This window comes from Cottoperca gobio, chromosome 13 (assembly GCF_900634415.1).
Source record: "Cottoperca gobio chromosome 13, fCotGob3.1, whole genome shotgun sequence".
Lineage (NCBI taxonomy): Eukaryota > Metazoa > Chordata > Actinopteri > Perciformes > Bovichtidae > Cottoperca > Cottoperca gobio.
The window spans coordinates 5,726,179-5,742,488 of NC_041367.1; the positions used below are offsets into that span (position 1 = coordinate 5,726,179).

The 16,310-nt window shown below is 39.2% G+C and overlaps 2 protein-coding genes across 5 annotated transcripts; one reads left to right on the top strand and one right to left on the bottom strand.

Moving 5' to 3' along the window:
- Positions 1-1,532: 1,532 nt before the first annotated feature.
- Positions 1,533-10,038, bottom strand: LOC115017759 (P2X purinoceptor 5-like). Its single transcript, XM_029446447.1, is given in 12 exon segments — positions 1,533-1,645; positions 3,872-3,983; positions 4,060-4,125; positions 4,237-4,330; positions 4,465-4,601; positions 6,091-6,232; positions 6,336-6,416; positions 6,594-6,690; positions 6,925-7,000; positions 8,686-8,757; positions 9,184-9,334; positions 9,902-10,038. Coding segments are annotated over 12 exon segments (1,278 nt in total).
- Positions 10,039-12,934: 2,896 nt separating this feature from the next.
- Positions 12,935-16,144, top strand: LOC115017999 (uncharacterized). Of its 4 annotated transcripts, none has more exons than XR_003833307.1 (10): positions 12,935-13,057; positions 13,599-13,946; positions 14,088-14,180; positions 14,315-14,374; positions 14,781-14,831; positions 14,988-15,014; positions 15,137-15,322; positions 15,415-15,433; positions 15,539-15,601; positions 15,702-15,753. XR_003833307.1 is itself a non-coding variant. In XM_029446787.1 (10 exons), exons 1-10 carry the CDS (start codon positions 12,988-12,990, stop codon positions 15,737-15,739), a joined length of 984 nt encoding a protein of 327 aa, XP_029302647.1. In that variant the 5' UTR covers positions 12,935-12,987; the 3' UTR covers positions 15,740-16,144. The 4 variants fall into 4 exon arrangements, 3 of the variants coding, with proteins under 3 accessions (XP_029302647.1, XP_029302649.1, XP_029302648.1); XM_029446787.1 differs by having other exon boundaries at positions 15,415-15,462; positions 15,702-16,144; XM_029446788.1 differs by having other exon boundaries at positions 12,993-13,057; positions 13,602-13,946; positions 15,415-15,462; positions 15,702-16,144.
- The last annotated feature ends 166 nt before the right edge of the window (positions 16,145-16,310 follow it).

The following is a 16,310-nucleotide window of genomic DNA, read 5'->3' on the forward strand; positions in this document are numbered from 1 at the left end:
CTGGGTCCATACATTTGGTCGGATAGTTTTCTCACAATGTAAGGACAGGGGAGGACTCAAACGCAGAAAACCAGATATTTAACTAAAAGAGAGCTTTATTTAAATAAAGCGTACAAAATACAAACAGAACAACGCAACACGTATAACTGAACATACACCAACAAGGTAAACCACGAGACACCACGGCCGAAGCACGATCCAACATGGGGGTCACATGAAAGACGGTCCGACAAAGAACACTGGGACAGACAGGGATATATACACAGACACTAAACGAGGGAACGTGACACAGCTGGGGGGGAAAAGCAAAGACACAAGGGCAGGGTGAATGGACACAGGAGGAATCAAATCAACAATCAAAGGGAAAGGGAAAAACACACAGACAGGAAGTACAACATAGACAAGACACAAGGCGAGTGAACTTTACAAAATAAAACAGGAAACTCAAAGCCAGAACCGTGACATTATTGTAACTAAATAACTGTCTTTATTATATCAATGTCTGTTTGGTTACCTGCCCACCTGTCTTTTTGTTTGTTTGTTTTGAATATTGTCTTTGTTTTTGTGGTGATGGATACTCTAAAATGTAATAATACTTTATATAATATATTGTTTTAAACATGCACTTCCCCTTATTAGCTAACATAAATGCACACAACACTAGGTTAATGTGGGGCCTTTAGGATGATTGATCACATGGTCTATTCTCTACCCCTTCGACTGTCTTGGGTTCACATAGATGGGCCTACGAGGAGTTAATTTATAAAGTCTTAGCCTGACCGGTCCAAATTATAGTCTGTGTTAGGTTACGTTGTCATGTTGGCTAAGATAATTGGCTTCCTGTTTTTTATTAACCAGTTTAATTTACCGCTTGATGAATAAAATGGCTAATAGGCAACCGACTGTTAGCCCAGTTTAAAGGTACACCGTGGTGCTTCTTATAAACACAAAAGTTTACGTGTATAGAATTAAGGTCTAATAAACATGTTGCTTGCATTTTCTTCTTCATCATTTTTACATTTTAAAATGTTGCACTGTCTCTAGCACTCCATTAAAAAAAATTAAAACATGGCTGTGACTTCCAGTGTGTTGCGCAGTTTGAGTTTGGGCTGTGAGTTAATGAATGAGACACAATGATTCAATATTTGTAGAGTTTAATGAAAGTAAAAGCAAGACAGGATAGTCCAATTAAAATCCTATAAAGTTAAAAATCATCTTCGATCTGATTTAGATTTAAGAAACACATTTTTCTTAAATATTCATTTCATTTTTCAGAAAGCGAAAGTCAGCGCTGAGGGTTGACTGGTGGGCCGCAGAGGTCTTCTTGGCAGCAATATGTGAAATCATCTTGGTCACAATATTCCTCACAAGTTCGAGAAAGTTCTTCACCTGTTGAAAAAATTAAATAAAAATACAATGACTGAACCATCCCTCTGTCATGGGAGAATGTAATGTGCCTTTTCCCAAAAACTTAAACACAGATATTAAAACATGGACATAAAAGAAATCTAAATGAATGCAGCAGAAAGATTTTAACTACCGTATTGCATGGTCATGCAGTACTGAGCTGTTGCCGGGCACTCTGTCTCCATCTTACAGTCCTCGTCATCTTCACCTACACAGGTGTAGCATCTGAGTGTGAGCACTGATGAGAAGAGAAAGGCCATCAGAATTGACTCAGGGTTTTCACTTGATACAATATTATGAAGTTATAAAGTTAGTAAGAATACTGCAAAACCTTTTCACATTTTCACCTTTGCTTTAGTAAAAATAAAGCTAAGATATTGATATAAACCGAAGTTGGCTTACCCTGAGTGCTGCACAGCAGGAGCAGCAGCGTGAGAAGTTGAACCTTCATGATTGTCGGATGTATGTAGGACAAACCTCTTGCACCAGAGCTTTTATACTGGCAGGTCACAAACCAAACTGCAATGTCATGGTACGTCTGACCGGTGAAACAGCACAACTCCCACAACTGGTCTAACCGGTGAAACTGTACCACTGGACAGCTGGACCACAGAACCTAATTGTGCTGCATTATATACAGCGACTAAATTACAGTGATTATTTTAATTTCTTAAGACTTGAAGCTGGACCCAGTTCAGTTCAGAGATATAGCTAAAGTAAAATAAGACAGAGCACAGAACAGGAAGGAAGCTGTATAGCTGTAAATTATGTTATATACAACTCAATACTGTAGTCCAGCCTAAGTCACAGTTTAGATTGAAACATTGAAATATTGATTTGCCCAGTGTATTTTTTCTACATTTACATCTCAGATTGTGTGCATTCAGTAAGGGTCAAGTAGGTGATTTATGATTAAAGCTTTACTGAAACAATAACACTCAGATGTTTTAAACAGCCTGCAGACTCTCCAACATGTAGCTGTGACGTGCTTCTGAAGGAGACGACAACCTAAAGTTGTCCTTTAGTAACATCTGTAGGCAACAACGTGGAACTGCAAGACACAGTGTGGGACAATGTTAAGAAATATGAACACCCATGTGGAGACTGTAATATTGTGTTTGTAAATAAATGTCTTCATTTAGTGAGGCGGATCATTCAGGATATGGCTGACTCTTCTCTTATGTAAAATAAAACTCTGGATCAAATCATTTTTGATCATCAACCCACTGATATCCCTAAAACACGGTAAAGCGGTCCGAGCTGCATACGGCACTGGCACAATGTCAAGAGTTCAGCTCAACCTCACTTCATCATCCTACTGTATTATTTATACAATTTATAAACAAGGTCTGTTAAAGTTGTGCTGAATAAAAGCCAATAAACAAGCTGTCACACAACAATCTGCCACTGATCCCAAGTAGACAGTCTGAGGCTTCTTGTGTTTATTATTATAATAAACACTGAAGTCACAATGCATACATTACACCACGTCATGTGTGTGAGTAGAATCTATATTCGTACATTAACTTATGTTACAAGCAGAGCTCTGTATCAATTAATAAATAAAAGTTTAGTAAGAAAATTGACTGAACAAAATTAAATCCATGATGTACCACTCTTAATGCATGATTCATATGAGGTATATTTCATTTACAGGAGTTATTAATCATTGCAAATCAAGCAGTAAAAAACGAAATTAAGCTAACTTTTCTCAGAGATGTTTGCATTGTGTGAGCGGTTTTGTCCGGGTGCTCTGCTTTGCTGTGTGCCGATTCCTCCCACAGCTCCGTACAGTGTAAGTGGATGTAGAAAATGAATGCAGTCTCTAGAGTCACTCTGCTAGGATGACTTACAATACCGAGCACATGTCGTCCTGTGGTCTCTGAGAGTTTCTACAAACATAAATGACTCTTCCTCTCAGAAGAAGGACGAAGAACCACATCAGTGATATGTGGCATAAACACAGAGCCACCTTGTGAGGCCTGTATGGAACATTTGGTCTAAATAATGATGTTTAAATGACAATTATACAGTAATATATAAACCTGGTCATTGCCGGTGTATCAGTGTATTATGTTTCCTATAAATTAATAGTTGTTTAATTATTTTTTATATTTATACAATTTCAATAAGCTTCAATAAAAGTGTCCTGGATGCAAGAACATCAGTTTCAAGCAATCTTACTAAATCATTTTATGTTTAAGCCTGGAATAAAGTTAATAGAACATGTTCATGATTGTTTTTAATTCACCTTTTAAATTAATACAAATGGAGTTGAAACAAAGGCAAAATATAGTTGCATTTTCACCCAAATATTTTATATTAATACCGTAATATTTTAAGATGATCCCTCGTCTTACAAGAGCCCCACACCAGTACAGCCTAAGTTATATAGTTATATATAGTATGTAATGTATGTATGTGATGCTTAACTACATAGAAAAAAAGAGAAAGAAAACTCCACATTTGAAGTGACTGTGTTGCTTTTCCTACTTGGATCCTTCAAACTTCCTCTCTCGATAAGAGCCGCCCTTCTTCATTAGGTAGAGAAGGACCATATCGCAGAAGAAAGCTCCCTGTTGAAGGAAGTTTTATTCAGTTCCTGCCACAACTGGCCAAATACAAAACAATCCTCTTATTAATGGTACTTACAGCTCCCATTAAAGCCAGTCCTGAAGCAACATTGATGGCTGTTGGGACGATGCTGAACTTCCCAGCCTGTAAAAAAAATGTGCTGTTTGTTGCATCGATTGCTTAAGTCATGTGACATCATTATGCTTTGGCAGAGCAGACATTATTTCATGCGTTCACCGTGTAAAAGGCTTTTACCTTTCCGTGTACCATGATGTTAAATCTGATACCATAAACTTTGAACAGAGATCTATAGCTTTCACCGGCAGCATTTTTGAAATAACGAGTGTGTCTGTTGGAGAAAAAAGAGGAAATTATGGAGGCATGAGAATAACAAAAATAATACACAATTAAGACTTTTGGATATGTGCTATGTCTCTGTGACAGAGCAACATAGACTAAGACAGTGTCTGCAGGGACACTAACCTGAAGTTAAATCCTGTTGCGATGGTTTTGTTGGAGATGCTGATGTCCAGACGTGTAAAGTGGTACTGAGGATGGCAGTTAGAGTAGCCTTTGTCAAGGTCACAGTCCCACTCTATCATAATGCCAATGGAGCCGCCCTGGGAAACACAATACACACCAATCATGTGGCTTGTAACCCATGTTAATTAATTATGGTAAATAGCACATCTCTTAAATGCAGTCCTACAAGGTCAATGGACACCAAAGTATGTCTCCTTCGTCTCATTGATGAACACTCCTTAATGAGACATATAGCAATATAGGAACATTTAAATGATAATTAACTTAATAAACATTTTTTTTTGTGGTACTTCCTAGGATTTATAATACAATTTTCTTGTGTGTGAGTCTGAGATGGAATGAGAAGACCGATGGAAAATATGTTAATATATATCTTTATGTATGTAAAAATTAAAAGTATTGTAAAGTATATAAAAAAAATTGTAATACACATGATTGTGTTATGGATTTACACATGATTGTGTTATGGATTTACACATGATTGTGTTATGGATTTACACATGATTGTGTTATGGATTTACACATGATTGTGTTATGGATTTACACATGATTGTGTTATGGATTTACACATGATTAGCTCTTCCATCACCTGAAGAGTCAGCTGAACAGCCTGCAGACTAAAACACACACACACATTTAAAATGATGACAAAAGCATAAAAAATAAAATGACAAACACTCATTTGTGGCGTACATCAGGCGAGGTCTGAACCACATCTCTACGTCGCCAGTCGGCATCCTTCACCACTGGACCATCTCCGGCACCGAAAAACACAAACAACCAGAGAGAGAAAGAAGAAACTTCACCTTCATGAACCTGCAGAGAAACAAAGTTTACACACTGAAACATAAAATACATATTCCAAACCGTGCAGTATGTTCTGTTTTCTAAGAGGTAAAAACCTCTTAAAATGTACAAAATATTAAAGGGTTTTAATTGTTTTTTTATGTAACAATCCCTTAAAAGGACATTATTTTAATTTGTTTCAGAAAAAGAAAGGGTATGACGTCCAACAAAGGTCACCAGCTGGAATTGAAGCAGAGACATTCAGCTATCATGCTGCTCCAAAATACTTTTTTTAATATTATATAATATTATCCTGCTAAATGTATTACAATATATTAGAGTGTTTTGATTGGTTAACAATTAAGGGATTTTTAAAAAACCCTTAATAACTTATATCTTTTCTGTATTTAATTTGAGCCAATCCTATCTTTCCTACTAAGGGTTTTTATTCGCTTATCCGCACGGTTTAAAATGTATTTTTTTATGTTTCAGTGTGTACACTTTCTTTCTCTGCAGGTTGATGAAGGTGGAATTTCTTCTTTCTCACTCTGGTTCTTTGTGTTGATCAGAAGATGCTCCCCTGGTGAAGGACGCCGACTGGCGACGTGGAGATGCTGGTTCGATCTCTGTCCTGTGGTACGCCACCCGGGAGTGTGTGTGATGAATATGTATGTGTGGTTTCATTCTAAAAAAACAACAATGAAAAAATTCAAACGCTGCAATCACAAAGGATTGTTTGTTGTTCTGACAAACAAAGAAGGTGAAAAGTGCAATACTAACAAATGTGGCCATGTCCTGAAAGTTGCATCCGGCCCGTCTGGCGATGTCACCCAGGCTAAAGATGGGGCAGTACGGGTGGAGCTTCTCGCCAAATTGGCATTTCCTCAAATAGGATTCATCCATCGTGTCGAGAACGTTGGACCTCAGATTAAAGAAACAGAAAGCAGTAAAGGGAATATATGAGACACAAACTGCTTCCAGTTAACCAAGCCGTGTTGAACACAGAAGAAGAGCACATAGCCTACTTTGAAAATTTGAATTTGGAAAATTGGATGAAATTCTTGATGTAGATGGTGAAGTTTTGAGCGTTTGTCAGCAGAGGCCCTCTGTAACAAATGAAAAAACAAAGAGGAATGTAATTCTGTGCCACAATCAACTGACATATGTCATTGTTCAGATGGGATGGCAATCTTGCAACAATGTATATATATATATATATATATATATATATATATATATATATATATATATACATATGCAAGAGTTTTTATGTGACTTCTTACTGTGGTTTGAATTTTCTTTCAATGGGACACCAGCCGTATATTTCACAGGTACCAGTAGAGTTTTCATCTTTTCTTAAGCATTGGCCACTCATAATTCCTTACGAGAAACAGACACTGCTTATCACATGTGAAAAGACAATACATTTAAATTTCTGTTGGAAATATATAGATTATACATAATCAGTTAAAATAAGAATTCTGCTATTATTTCCAAATTTCATATCAGTCACATTTACAACAAGAGAGAATGTAACCTTTTTGAATTTAGACTGTAATCATAATTCAGAATGAAACTAAGCCGAGCAACTTAATAGCGATGTTTCTTTCTTACCGTTACCAGCCACTACCATCTTCCCCTCTTCACAGTCCTCGTCATCTCGACAGTGACCGTGCAGCACTTTGGGGCTCTGAGAAGAAACAACAGAAAAGTGTTCATTCAGAATTCGGCCTGTTTTTCAGAACCTTTATAATTTGGATTTAGTAAATAATCATTTTGATTAAGTACCTCATACTTTGACTTAGTATTGAATCATTTTGACTTATTGACATATCATTTTTAAATGTTTTACTTACTAGCTCCTAATTCTGACTCTGTATTTCATCATTTTAGTTTAGTGTCTCATACTTTTAACTTACTTGCTTAACATTTTTTTCTAGCAACACCATTAACATGAAAGTGAAACTGTAGGTTGGAGGTTGTTTATGGACACTTTTCATAAGAGATGAGGAAACTCTTGACATGATAAATGAAAGTCTCCGCTCAAGTGTGGCAGCCTTTCAGACGCCGCAATTGGTGAGAGCCGAAATGTATACAAGAGCAGTGTTTTATGGCTGTGTGGCACTTGCACAGGCTCACTATTTTTCTTGGCTAATGCAATGAAGCAGGAGACCGAGAGGCTGAGTTTACATACCGGGCAAATGTGTAGATAAAGATATAGGTGGTAGAAATGATGAACTGTATTATTAGCATACGCACGCACACTCATAGAAAGAAGAGGGAGGTGTCAACTTTGTTAAAATTAAAAGTCTTTCGTTATGAGGGATAACAGCTAACCTTTCTTTGCTCATTGTGCACAATATGATTCACAACCTTCTAAATTGCATAGAGAACTTTACTAAAGAATAAAAAGATAAGACATAGAGAAGTTTCAGCGCATCTAGGTTTTAATTTCTTCTCTAACCTCAGTCACACATGGCCCACTGTGTCTTTCAAACATAGCCGCCGACTGGAATAGTTTCCAGATGATCAGGCGTTTAACAGTTGAGAGTAAATAAAGTAATCTTAAAATAAACAGTTAGTCTCAGACAGCTTTTAAGCTGCAGGTCAAGTGACGTCTTCTTCACGTCTTACCAACACATCGTGCCCTCCAGCCAGCTGATACCCAAACAGAAAACGTTAAACATGGACATGTTTGTCTCAAAACTCAATGCAGAGCATCCTAGTGCCTCGGGCATAACTGCTACACAAACGCAAAGAGTAAGTAACATAACTGAATAACGACTAGCAAGAGAACTTTAAGTTTTTAATAACTTAATAACCACTTTGTCTTTTGTGCTTTTCAAGAAGACCTGAAGACTTTGAAGCACTGTAGGAACATGTTGCTCTCCATACCATTAAAAACAAGTGAACAACTTTGGAAGTTGGCCAGCAGTTCAGATGTCTCTTTGTTTAACTAATTATAGATGGAGATGCAAGTTTATCATTGCAGTTGTTTGGTGTAAACAAAGATGATAATCTAGCTGCGTATAGAAACTTTACTCACTCTTTTGAAAATATATTTCGGCCAAATTGAAATCTCAGTTTTTACAGTCTAAAGTGAAAATGTACTTGTCTTGGTAACAATGATATTGGCTTATATTTATCTTTTATCTGTAATACATTTCATGGATTGTTGAGATAGATGCAGATATTTTATAATTGAGAAGAACACAATTCCTGCTTTGCAAAATGTTTGTTAAATATTGTTTCACATTGCATGATACCTTGATCATTTCTATATTAGCAAATGTAAAAATAATGAAATTAGATGTGAGATATTAAATTTTACAGCTCCTGTTTTAGTCACTGAAAGTAACAGTTTTGTATTCTTACCTCAGCACAGTAATCCATTTTCTGGTTTGGCGTCTCTAAGAAATTGGTTACAACAAACAGAACAGCTTCACCCTAGATGTGGAGAAAACACTGAATTGGTCTTTATGTTGACATCATAACATATTGATTTCCTTTCCCCCTCCTCAGCCGAGACTCTCTATCTTGAGGCGATGCTCACTGTGTTCCCTGTGTTGTTAGGGGAAAGAAAGTCACAATTCTGATTCCAACTTCTTAAATGTGAATATTTTCTTTACTGAGTTGTGGACAAAACAAGACATTGGAGGACGTCATCTTGGACTTTGGGACCATTTTCTGACATTTATAAACCAAACAACTAATCCATTAATGGAGAAAATGATCGACATAGTAATGGACAATGAACAAAGTTAGTTGCAGCCTTATTAGGATCCTTATTAGTGACACATCAGGCATTTCTTAACACGTTGTTGCTCTGTTAGCCTGCACTCACCCGCAGACATAAGTAATAAATGTTTTCACCTGTGGGGGGATGACGTAGTCCTCCGGTCCCCACACCAGCACACCAGACTCAGTGGTGTTAGTCACAGAGACTCCCTTTAGTTTAGTTATAATAGAGCTCTGGATGGCTTCATCTTTCTCCTGGTAGCCTTTCTTGCTTACAAAAACCCACCTGTGAGTGGGAGGGAAAATGTAACAGCTGAAAGATGTGTTTAAAGTGGTTTGGTGTGTCATTTTTATTTGCCTATTGTTTCTGTTAAACATTGAGGAACATACAAATTGTGTCTGTTTATATTCAGCTGTAAGAATGAATATACGTTTGTACTAAACGGTATGTTTACGTGTATAGGATCACTAATCATGTAATCTTATATATATGAGTTTTGCTGCAGGGCGCTGAACAAGCCACAAGAGTAAACTGAACATTAGAAAACATTTGTGTGACAATTGTATATATATACTGTACAAATATATATATATATATATATATATATATATATATATAAATATATACAGTATAAATATATATATATATATATATATATATATATAAATATAAATATATATGTATGTAAATATATACAGTGTGATTAGGTTCAACATAAACTACTCACAGACATACATTTCTGTATTAATATTATGATTATTTTTCTTAGGGTTAAGTAGCAAAATGTAATACCAAATTCTAAAATGAGGTAAAAAATAAACCTGTAAAAGCCACAGAAATTCATTGACTTACCCAATTATGTAACCGATGATAGATAACTGAATAAGTCGGTACAAAACTCCAACTTTTTTATTTTTGGCGACAATGTATTTTTCCGTTTTATAGTCGAATAAGGAGAGGAAGCGTCCTTGGTAAACTCTCCCGGCCATCCTGCAGCTGTCTGTGGACAATTGGATGTCAGTGCATAAACATGCAGTTACACACTGTTCTGCACACACAGCCACTCACAGGAGGCGGACACACTTTCCCCCAATTGCTCAGCCATCAGCAACCCCCTCCAAAACACCGCTCATCACGCGCGTCTAGTCAGCTTCAACAAGCATATTATCAGTGTGGGACTTTCAAAATGACACATCCAGTATTATCTTGAAAAGATCGTGGTGGTTTGAAGAAGCTGAATTTGAACTAATGGAAAGGAAAACGATTATAGGAGCGAGTCTACAGGCTATAGAGCTCTTTGAGGCTGGACGGGGCGGTTTTAGTGATTTGGAATCCCCAGGAAAGAGCAATGTGAGGCGTTTCTGTCACAGTCTGGATTTTTGTATATCCTGTTTTATTTTGAAGTGTTCACTCCCCCTTATGTCATGTCTAGTTGTACTTCCTGTCTGTGTGTTTTCCCTCTGTGATTGTTGATTGGTTCCTCCTGTGTCCATTTACTCTGCCCTTGTGTTTCTGCCTTTCTCCCCAGCTGTGTCTTGTTCCCTCGTTTGGTGTCTGTGTATTTAGCCCTGTCTGCCCCGGTGTGTTTTGTGGGATTGTCATTTCATGTTACGTGTTTGCTACCTGCCCATGTCTGCCTGTTCGTGTCCTGCTCGTCCCCTGATTGGTTTGTGTTGTTTTGTTACTTTTGTATTTCTATATGTTTATTAGCTCGAGACCCCAGACCCTGGGCTCCCTCTGTCCCTCGATACCCCAGACCCTGTGCTCCCTCTGTCCCTCGATACCCCAGACCCTGTGCTCCCTCATGTCCCTCGATACTCAGCCCCTGTGCTCCCCTCTCTTCCCGAGACCTCTGTGCTCCCATCTCTTCGCGAGACCCCTGTGCTCCCACCTCTTCCCGAGAACCCTGTGCTCCCATCTCTTCCCGATACCCCTTCGCTCCCCTTTACTCCCGAGACCCCCGTAGACGCTCGAGATCCCCGTGTTCCCCCCGACTGTCGAGACCCCAGTGACTCCGGCCAGGTCTCCTGAGCGGCTCCTCCGGTCCTCAGTCCCGGCCTCCAGCCCGGCTTCCCGAGCGACTACTCCAGCCCGGCCTCCCGAGCGGCTTCGCCGGCTTCCAGCTCGGCCTCCCCGCCGGCTTCCAGTCCGGCCTCCCCGCCGGCCTCCCGAGCGGCTTCCAGCCCGGCCTCCTGAGCGGCTCTGCCCGCATCCTGCCCGGCCTCCTGAGTGGCTCCGCCCGCATCCTGCCCGGCCTCCTGAGTGGCTCCGCCCGCATCCTGCCCGGCCTCCGCGCCGGCCTCCTGAGTGGCTCCGCCCGCATCCTGCCCGGCCTCCGCGCCGGCCTCCTGAGTGGCTCCGCCCGCATCCTGCCCGGCCTCCTGAGTGGCTCCGCCTGCATCCTGCCCGGCCTCCGCGCCGGTCTCCTGAGCGGCTCCAGCCGCATCCAGCCCAGGCTCTCCGTCTGCCTCGGCCTCCTACAGAGCGGTCTCTTGCCCCTCCTCCTGCGGGCCTTAGACCCGCCTCCGGGTTTTATTTTGAAGTGTTCACTCCCTCTTATGTCATGTCTAGTTGTACTTCCAGTCTGTGTGTTTTTGCTCTGTGATTGTTGATTGGTTCCTCCTGTGTCCATTTACTCTGCCCTTGTGTTTCTGCCTTTCTCCCCAGCTGTGTCTTGTTCCCTTGTTTGGTGTCTGTGTATTTAGCCCTGTCTGCCCCAGTGTGTTTTGTGGTATTGTCATTTCATGTTGCGTGTTCGTTACCTGCCCATGTCTGCCCGTATCAGTCTGTTCGTGTCCTGCTCGTCCCCTGATTGGTTTGTGTTGTTTTGTTACTTTGTATTTCTGTATGTTTATTAACTTTTGTCAATAAAGCTCTCTTTTGGTTAAAATCATCATCTGCATCCTGCAATTGGGTCCTCACCTTCACCGAACCGTGACAGCTTCTCAATGTTGCTTAACATAATCATAGCTAGTAAACAAAAAATATTTGGAGGCAGCTCTTTTCAGTTAGCAAAGCCACAGACTGTCTTCAAGTGGAGTTGGAGATTATTTCCGCTTCAATTACTCAATACTAAGCAGCAGCCTCTACAGTATCATGTGGCCTCCTTCCTTTCCACGGCCACAGACCTTGTGGGCCAACATGTATTAGTTTGTGTGAAATACTTATTTTTTAAAACCCCAACTTATCATGCAGGCACACTGAGCAAAGAGATGAGGCTACTTATTTACATCTGTGTTGCCATTTTAATGTTTCAGGTGGTCAAGGTTGAGCTAATTTAATAAGAGTAGTAGCAATTTAAAAAGTGAAATAAGAGCGCTCTGGTTACATGAAACTATGCCTCCTTGTTGTGGCACAAGACCTAAAAAGGAAAAACAAAACAGGGGAAAAGGAAGGAGGAAGTATGTGGGAGGGTGCATGTCATCCCCTCTATCTAATCTTTAAAGAATGAGATGAAGCAAATAGAACATTTTCAATCATAAAGTAATGCACTGCAAAGGGTTTGTTAAATATATGAATATTTTCTTTTGAAATGTATTTAGTGGAATAGACACACACCTGACAAAGCCCAGACTTGTGCTTGATTGGTGATGAACATTTCCACTAACCTTCATCACAAGGCCCCTTTCTGCGGAAGCATCCACAGGAAGTGGTCTGGAGGAGGCAGTCATTGCATTTATTTTTCTCGCATTCATCTATCATTGTGTAAAAAGATAAATATGTATTGATTTTAATGTATTTTAATGTCGACATGATCACCTTAGAGTTTGAAAAACAAACACTTCTGTCAACAATGTTGGCTGTCGTTTATGTGAAACTGAAAGACAGGAACGCATTTCCGTAAACTAAAAGAACTGTGATGGTCTTGTGGTTGTGTCCCATGATGCTTAGTGGAGTTAGCAGACAGCATCACCACATTGCTGTTCACACTGTAGGCGATGCTGACAATCAATGCTGACATGTGCATTTTCCTTTTAGCCCTGTGCTTTATTCACGTGTCTTCAAATGGTAAGTCTCTTTGTGAAATTAGACAATGAAAATCTCATTTATAAAGAAATCGTTCCATTATTAAAACCTCACATCTTTTTGCTGTATTTATTGTTTGATATGTTTGTACTTAATTCAATCAATTTAAGTTATTAAATGTATTCTCTACCGTGAAGATGTACAATAATCAGGAGGAAGAGTTTGTACTGTTGGTTATTTGAGATAAGTGACCTGAACTATCATATTCATTAATTTCCCCGTATGAAACGTACTGTTCATAATTAATGTAGTCATTTTTGGCTAATTTAGCATCTTTCTTTTTTCAGTTTTCAACGCTGAAGTTTAACAATTTTATATTTTCTTGCTTTTTCTGACTAATCGACCTTAAAAATTATTATCCAATTATCGGATGTATTTTTAACGCTGAAGGTTAATTTATAACATTTTTAATGAAAAGTTTTGAATACATTCAGTAATAAGAAGGAAGATACTGTCAGTCCTTGTGGTTATTTGAGCGTGAGATAAGTGACTTGTTGAAACTTGTTTCTCTCTTCCCGTTCAGAAGAGCCATACTTTGAGAGGTCTTGTGAGCTGAATTCAGATGTTTGTGAGACGCACACACGCAGCGCTCCGCTTGGCTCCTCTGTGCTTCTCCCATGCAACTTTGAAACAAGTAACCTCAACTGGGTGTCATGGACCCACTCTCCAGGGGTGGATCTGCTCCGTCTCACATCTGCAGGTCGTATTAAGTTCCTGGACCCCAGACATGGTCGGGTGAAAGCCTTTCCAATCCAGGGCTCACAGGGGAACTACTCCATCTGCATCGATGAGCTTAACAACTCTGACCTGGGGTGTTATCTCTGTAAGCAGGGAGATGACTGCCTTCAAGTAGAGTTGGTTGTTGAAAGAGGTAAGATGATTTCTGATTGAAAGTGTTAATGTTAGCAGCAGCCTGTGCAGAGCCGTGCAGCCTCCTTAAACAGAGGGCAAGTGAATGAGCAAGCGTTTCCTGTCAAATACTTTTTTTGTAAAACCACAACTTATCATGCAGGTGCTCTGAGCAGAGAGATGGTTTACATCTGTGTCAGCGTGACTGCTTTCATCCTGCTGAGCGTTGGTGGCTACTGCTGCATGAAGTGCATATGTGAGTACTTGCCCAGTCCGGCACTTGCATTCCACACAGTTGATCGAAGAAATGTGTGTGTTTTGATAGTTCATTTGATTTGATGGATGGATTGTTTGGTTATTGTTTTTTAAAAATATTGTTTTTTATTTCAGTGTGCTGTAATAACTTAACACGGGACAATACAAACAATCCTGAAGGTGCAGGTACTGAGGGTAAGCAATCATTTCACAATTTGTTCCATTTGCATTAGATCCATATTCTGTAGGATGTTGGTCGGTACACAGTAACAGTAACAACCTCCCCAAAAAAACAAACACAGTTACTTTTACATTAGAGCACAGGAATATATAGTTCAGCCAGTTAAGGCATCTTAATATCAAAATAATAGAAATGTGTTATGAAGAGTTGTATCGTAAGTCGTAAGTTGTAAAGCGCACGGGGGTTCGTGAGAAACAATCCCTTGACATGTTTGCTGGAGGATTATCTGGTAGATAGAGCAACGTGGAGATTTTAGGCATCATGCAACTTTTCTCATCCACTTACTATGAATGGAAAACACATTAGGGGAGCGGACTGGACAGGTTTTTGATCTTTGACCTTTATAATGACCCACTGCAGGTGTTTCATCTGAGGAAACAGGCAGAGTGCCAGTCGATCAACAGCAGAGAGGTAAACTTTCTCAATAACAACACAAACACACTGAACTGGAAACTATATATAGTATAGGTGATGCACAAGTCGACGGGGACAAAATGTTTCTGTTCTGTTTTCACGAGCGTAAGAAACTTTTGTTCAATGTACACAACGTGTGTCCTTTTCCTGCAGGAGCGGGCCATGATAATCTTGTTTATGGTGTGTGCACACGGCTCTTCTTCGATCCTTTCTTTCCATGACATATATTCCTTCATCTTGTTAAAAAGTAAAAATGTATTTGGTATCCAAACTTAAACATCACGATTGTCTAATATCTTCAGAAAATGATGACCAAGACCAATCTCAGCTGCAGGATGACCTCTCCAGATACTATGGCAATACAGTGTCAGCAGTTCTTCCTGATCCGGATATGACTCAACCCGCTCAAAGCGCCAGTGGGATTTATCCAAACTTGAACCAGTTTGAGGGGACGGAAAATCTGGGAACAAAACAAAGTTTTCATCGAGGTGCTTAATATTCAGTAGAATTACTGCAATTGGTGACTCTGACATCTTATCTTGACACATTGGAGTAACTCAGTCTCCTCTCACCTCTCCAGAACTCTTCAACAGATTAAGGCAAGCAAGTATCAACCGGCGTTATTACGGTAATATAAGCATCTTTTATTATATTACATCATTTCAATGCTGTCAGGAATTAAACGTATTCATTGTATTACACAGTTAACCGACGTGAAGTCAGCCAGGAACAAGCCATGTCAACTCGGGCGGAGAAGCATCGCAAAGGTATTTAGATTGTATTTTATTTGTCAAAATGATTTATCTGTGTGTGAGATTAAATAGCATAAAGTTTCATTATTCACTGTCGTGTTCTGTTTTGCGGCAGGTTTCGGGAAGAAGAAAGCCAAAGAAAGTGAGTGCTGACTTCATCAAATACTAGGTGCGCTGAACTTCTCTTCCACTCCTGCGTTGTTTCCCTGTCAGATGGTGAATACAAAAACCCGATTTACAACCGGAGCGTAGACCAGCTAAACCACCCTTAGAGAATGAAGGAAACTTTAAACAGCTGTTGAAACATTATCAGTATCAACAATCCAATGATAGCTGTTGATTATACATTTTACATATTAAACTTATGTCTTACTGTATTTGTTTGCTGTATTATTGTATTTCCTGTGCATCTATTAGACAATGAGAGACTGCTAATCAGTCAAATTAATCAAATAAAGATCCTCACATACAAGTCAATAAGTAATCTTTACATTATATGTTGAATGAGACAAACCTGTGTATGCAAGATGTATTTTATGCAGATGTATATCAGCAAAACAGACCTTTTTGACCAAATAAATTCCTTTCATACTCTCAAATATAAGCCTTTTTTGTGTTGTTTTCTTATTTATTTATTGTGTGTACTATTTTAAAACGCATGGAGAGAAGCCTGCGAAATGTCATTGTACACGAGTATAATGTCAATAAAGATATTCTATCTAGA